This window comes from Eimeria maxima, genomic scaffold (genome assembly GCF_000499605.1).
Source record: "Eimeria maxima Weybridge genomic scaffold, Emw_scaff818, whole genome shotgun sequence".
Lineage (NCBI taxonomy): Eukaryota > Apicomplexa > Conoidasida > Eucoccidiorida > Eimeriidae > Eimeria > Eimeria maxima.
Window position 1 is genome coordinate 10,001 of NW_013566788.1, and position 5,961 is coordinate 15,961.

General features: G+C 49.9%; 1 protein-coding gene across 1 annotated transcript; it reads left to right on the top strand.

Moving 5' to 3' along the window:
* Positions 1-1,964: 1,964 nt before the first annotated feature.
* On the top strand, positions 1,965-2,741 carry EMWEY_00043760 (hypothetical protein; the record flags this gene model as incomplete). The annotated part of the gene is made up of 1 exon (XM_013482876.1): positions 1,965-2,741. The coding sequence occupies one exon, from the start codon at positions 1,965-1,967 to the stop codon at positions 2,739-2,741; it is 777 nt and encodes a 258-aa protein (XP_013338330.1).
* Positions 2,742-5,961: the final 3,220 nt, after the last annotated feature.

The following is a 5,961-nucleotide window of genomic DNA, read 5'->3' on the forward strand; positions in this document are numbered from 1 at the left end:
AATTTATTCTCCTCACTCTGCTGCTGCTGTTGACTGCTGCTGACTGCTGCTGCTGCTGCTGCTGCTGCTGCTGCTGCTGCTGCTGCTGCTGCAGGCAATGGTATTAGGGGAGTATTTATGGCGAAGAAGTTTTGTATGGCGAGAGATGACAGACAATCGACTCGATGCATTCGTTGCATGGATGGGCAATTGCTTCCCTGCTGTAAGCTGCTGCTGCTGCTGCTGCTGCTGCTGCTGCTGCTGTTGCTGCTGCTGCTGCTTTTGTTGTTGCTGTTGCTGTTGCTGCTGTTGGTGTTAGTGCAACGGGTGCAGTCATATGTGCAACAGCAGCCGCTGCTGCTGCTGACGATGGCGGCTGTATGAATGAAGCCTTTGTTGCTGCCAGACAATCATGCTGCTGCTGCTGCTGTTGTTGCTGCTGTTGCTGCTGCTGCTGCTGCAGGATGTACTGGCAGTAGCCTGTCATGTTGGGGAGCTGCTGTGGGCCCGAGCAGCAGAGTTGCTGCCTTCTCTTAATACTGCTGCTCCTTTTGCTGCAGCAGATCGTCTGCAGCAGCACCTCGAAGAGTCCGTCATAGACACTCATTCTGCTGCTGCTGCTGCTGCTGCTGCTGCTGCTGTTGCTGCTGTTGGACTTTTTGCTGCTATTGCAGCAGTTGCTGATACTTTCGTTGCTGCTGTATCTATTGCTGCTACTGCCGAGGCAAATTCTTTTTCTTTTTTGTCTATTGGGAGTATCCTATTCATGCTGCTTCTGTTGCTGCTGCTGTTGCTGCTGCTGTTGCTGCTGCTGCTGCAGGTCTGACGTGCTGCGAGGAGTTCGCTTCTTGCTGCAGTTGCTGCTGTCAATCTTTGGCTTCTTTTACCTTGATACTAACATGAGGAAGAGAGCAGCATTGCCGCTGCTGCGTGTTGCACGTACACAGCAGCCTTCTCTAGCAGCAGCAGCAGCAACTGCAACAGCAGCAGAAACAGGGCCAACAGCAACAGGAGCAGTAGCAACAACAGCAGCAACAACAGCAGCAGCAGCAGCAGCTGGTCCTGCTGCTGCGGAAGGACATCTTGATATAGAGCAGCAGCATGCACTGTGTCTCCTTGGCTGCTATTGTCTCTCCCTTTGCTGCTACTGCGGTCTTATTGGTGTTGCTGTTGAGGCTGCTGCAGCAAGGCGTGCTGCTGTGCATGCTGCTGCTGTTGCTGCTCTCCCTGCTGCTGCAGCTGTCTCGGCTGCTGCTGCGTCTGCGCCTGTAGATGGTCAGGCCTCATCTACAGCAAAAGCAGCAGCAGGAGCAGCAGCAGCAGCAGAGGGTAGCCGCAAGAACGGATACACTGTTGCTGATTGGCTGCAGCACGCGCTGCTGCCTGGGCTTGTGCTGCCTCTTGTTGCAGAGGCCCTCGCCTTCTGCAAGCGCAGCAGCAACAGCAACAGCAACAGCAGCAGCAGCAGCAGGAAGGATCCGTTTGCATGCAGCCCCGAGTTGCTGCTGGCAGCACCGCTTGCTACTTCCTTCTTAGAGTCGCTGCAGTGTCTAAGAGAGGACCTCATGCAGCTAATTACCAAGTACATACCTGCTGCTGCTGCTGCTGCTGCTGCTGCAGCTGCTGCTGTTCTTGCTGCTGCTACTGATTACATTCATGCTGCTGCTGCTACTTCTACTGTTCTCGCTGCCGCCGTTGCTGCTGTGAACATAAACTGCTACTCAAAGAGCTGTTGCTGCTGCTGCGTCACCAACAGCAGCAGCAGCAGCAACAGCAGCAGCAGCTGTTGTTGCCTTTGTTGTAATAGGTGGCGCTGCTGTCATGTTTTTGCTGTTGCATGCAGGACCCATCGGCTGCCGCTGCTGCCGCTGCAGCAGTTTGTAGCCCTTGAGGGTTTCTCCGCTCTCCTCCACGCTGCTGCTGCTGCTAATGGCAGCAGCAGCAGCAGCAGCAGCATCGACAGCAGCAGCAGCAACAGCATGGGCATGCCTCAATGTACTTCTGCTGCTGATGCATTGGTGACTCTTATATCTAATAGGCGAATGTTTTTCTTCCCTCTGCTGCAGGATCAGCAGCAGCAGCAGCAGCAGCAGACTGCTGCTGCTGCTGAGCTTGGGCAGCAGCTGCAGCTGCTGCAGCTGTCCCAACGATTAGATGCACTGCAGCAAAAGGAGGAAGCAGAATCCGAGGAGTATATGACTATTCAGTGCCAGAGGCAGCAGCAGCAGCAGGCTATGCTGCATGCACTGCAGCAGCAAGAGCAGCAACAGCAGCAGCAGCAGCAAGAACTGCAGCAGCAATTCTACATGCCTGCTTGGTGTGAGGGCGTCGCCCTTTCTGAGGGAGTTGCTGCTGCAGACGCAGAGCTCTCTGCAGCAGCTGCTGCTGCTGCAGCAGAAGCAGCAGCAGCTGCTGCTGCAGCAGAAGAGGGATCACCAACAGCCGCGGCAGCAGCAGCAGCAGCAGCATCTGCAGCAGCAGCTGCTGCTGCTGCTGGAGAGGGAGCAGCAGCACTGCTGCCTAGTGTGCGCTCTCGTCTACTAGCAGACGCAATTCTGATTGCTGCTGGCAACAGCAGCAACCCCAACAACAGCAGCAGCAGCAGCAGCAACTGCAGCACCAACTGCAGCAGCAGCAGCAGCAGCAGCAGCGGGGCAGTATTAAGTGCTGTAGGCAGCAGCAATGTGCTGCCTGTATTAATATCTAAGGAAGAATTACCTGAGTTGCTGCTGCTGTCTCTCTTTTATTTAACTGCTGTATAGCTGCCTATACACCCCAACATATAAATATACATTTTATTTATTATTCTTTATACAGCATACTTGCTGCTGCTGCTGTTTCTTCTGCTGCTGCTGCTGCTGTTCCTGCTGCTACTGCTGCTGCTGCTGATTACATATATATGTAGGAGAATACAGTTATTAGGGTTTAGGGTTTAGGGTTTAGGGTTTAGCGGGGAACGAGGCCTGCGCTATACCTTTAGCTGATCAGACCACTAATGTGCGCAGCAGCAGCAGCAGCAGCAGCTGCTGCTGCTGCTGCTGCTGTTGCTGCACATGTTGCTGTTGTTGCTGTTGCAGTGTTGCTGCTGCTGCTGCTGTAGTGTGGATCTAAGACTTCCTATTGTTATGGAGGGTGTGCTCGGGTTTGCTGCTGCTTCCCGTGTCTGCGTATATTTTGCTGCTGCTGCAACAGCTGCTGCTGTCAGCTGCTGCTGCTTTCTGTTGCTGTTTGCCGCTGCTGCTTGCTGCTGCAGCAGCAGCTACTGCAGCGAGCGGCACCAGACGCACCCTAGGAACACCATTTTGCTGCTGCTGCTTGCTGCTGCTGCAGCAGCTACTGCAGCGAGCGGCACCAGACGCACCCTAGGAACACCATTTTGCTGCTGCTGCGAGCGGCACCAGACGCACCATTTGACCACCTTGCTGCAACAGCTGCTGCTGCTGTTGCTGCTGTTGCTGCTGCTGTATAATTAGTATTAATTAAATAATTAAGAATAAATTAAATTAAAGAAAATTAAATATTTAATTTAACACACTCAACAAATTATGTCGCCATACACCAGAAACCCTACAAACCCTAAACCCTAAACCCTAAACCCTAATCGTCTTGTTACTCCTTATCCCTTTCTTATTTCTTTGGTGTGTAAGATGAAACAATTACTAGAGTACGCAGACAGCACCGCTGTTGTTGCTGCTGTTGCTGTTGCTGCTGCTGCTGCTGCTGTTGTTGATAGTTGCTGCTGCTGCTGCTGTTGGGAGCAGCAGCAGCAGCAGCAGCAGCAGCAGCAGCAGCAGAACAGTTGGTCCAGTGGTCTATTTGGTGGTTAGGGTTTGAGGGTTTTGTTTACATCGTTAAATATAAAATATTATTTATTATTTTTTTTATTTATAAATAAAAGAAAAAAAGAATATTTAGACACTAATATGTTGCCGTGATGGTGCTGCTGCTGCTGCTGTGGCGGCGGCAGCAGCAGCAGCAGCAGCAGCAACTGCAGCAGCAGCAGCAGCAGGGCGGGAGGGACGGCAAGTGGGCCGAGGCAATCGAGGCTACGAGGCCTGCAGCAGCAACACGATTAGGGTTTAGGGTTTAGGGTTTAGGGTTTACAAACCCATTTAATATTTAAATTAATTATACATTGTGCTGCTTTGTATCTGTCCTGCGTCATTTTCTTGCTGCTTCTTCCCCTGCTGCTTCAGCAGCAGCAGCAGCAGCAGCAGCAACAGCAGCAGCAGCAGCAGCAGCAGCAACGTGTATAAGGTCCTGTGGTTCTTTGTCTCTTTTTTTTCTCCCCTTTTATTTTCCTTCTTTGTATCTTTTTCTTTCTTAGCTGCCTAGACACCCCAAACCCTTGCGAGGCCTTCTTTATACCTCCTGCTGCTGCTGCTGCTGCTGCTGCTGCTGCTCCGAGCTGCATGTACACCTGACGGGACAGCATGACAGCGGCGCAGCTTCTTCTCCTCTCTTGCTGCTGCTGCTGCTGCTGAAGGGAACGAAGCAATGGATAAGCAGCAGCAAATAAGCACAGATGTGCCCTCCGGGGTGTCTGTACCCCCGGAGGTGCAGCAGCGGCAACAACACCAGCAGCAACATGAGAAACAGCAACAGGATGACCAGCAGCAACAACAGCAGCAACAGGATAAGCAGCAACAAGACAACAAGCAGCAGCAGCAACAACAGCAGCAGCAGCAGCAGCAACAACAACCGGGTCAGCATCGATTACCGGTTCCTTGTCATGGTTTTTCGCGTTCTCCTTCATCATCTTCTTCTTCTGCAGCAGCAACAGCAGCAGAGGCAACAACAGCAGCAGCACCAGTAGCACCAGCAGCAGAAGAAGCAACAGCAGCAGCAGCACCAGATTGTCCTCTGCTGCAGCAACGAAGGAGCCGCAGCGGCCTTAGCACAGGCAGCAGCAGATTATTACGATTAAGCATGCGTAGACGTCGCAGCAGCAACAACAACAATCATAACAACAATCACAGCAGCAGCAGCAGCAGCAGCAGTGACAGCGACAGCAGCAGCAGCAGCAGCAGCAGCAGCAGCGACAGCGACAGCGACAGCAGCAGCAGCAGGAAAAAGAGAAGCAGCAGGAATAGATTAAATGTTGGTCGTGGTGTATGTATACCGGGTATAGAGAGAAGAACAAATAGAAGAAGACACAACAGAAACATCAGCAGCAGCAGCAGCAGCAGCAGCAGCGACAGCAGCAGCAGCAGCAGCGACAGCAGCAGCAGTAATAGTAATAGAAGAAGACGACCAAAGAGAACAGGAAGAAGCAACAGCACAACAACAACAACAACAACAACAACAACAACAACAACAATATTAAGTAGCAGCAGCAGATGCAGCAGCAGCGAGTATAGTAATAGCAGCAATAACAGCAGCAACAGCAGGAATAGCAGCAAAAACAGTAACAACAGCAACAGCAGCAGCAGCAGCAGCAGCAGCAACAGGAGCAACCCCACCTTTCCAACACACCCAAAAAAACCCCCCAAGAAAAATCGCTCAATTTTTTGCTGCTGCCCTCCCCCCCCACCCCTGCCTCCCCCTACCAGCAGCAGGAGCAGCAGGAGGAGCAGCAGGAGCAGCAACAAATACAGCAACAAGATAAAAAGGAGCTTAATAAGAATATATACAAATATATATAATAATTTACGTGTAAATATATGTATACGTACAATACGGGCACTAAAATTGTCTTTTTTGTTGCTTATTGCGCTGCATTTATCCTTATTAATGAATAAAAAAGGATATATAAATTCATCATTTATTTTATTAATTTATTCCCTTTCTTGTACATTATTACCTGATTATTCTTCCTCTTTTTATAGTAGTATATGTTTATTTATATTATCTATATGTATAACATTTATAATAACATTTATATTATTTATAATAATATATTATTTATATTATTATATAAATATATATTATTTATATAATAATAATTATATATATTATATATATATAAATAATATATTATTA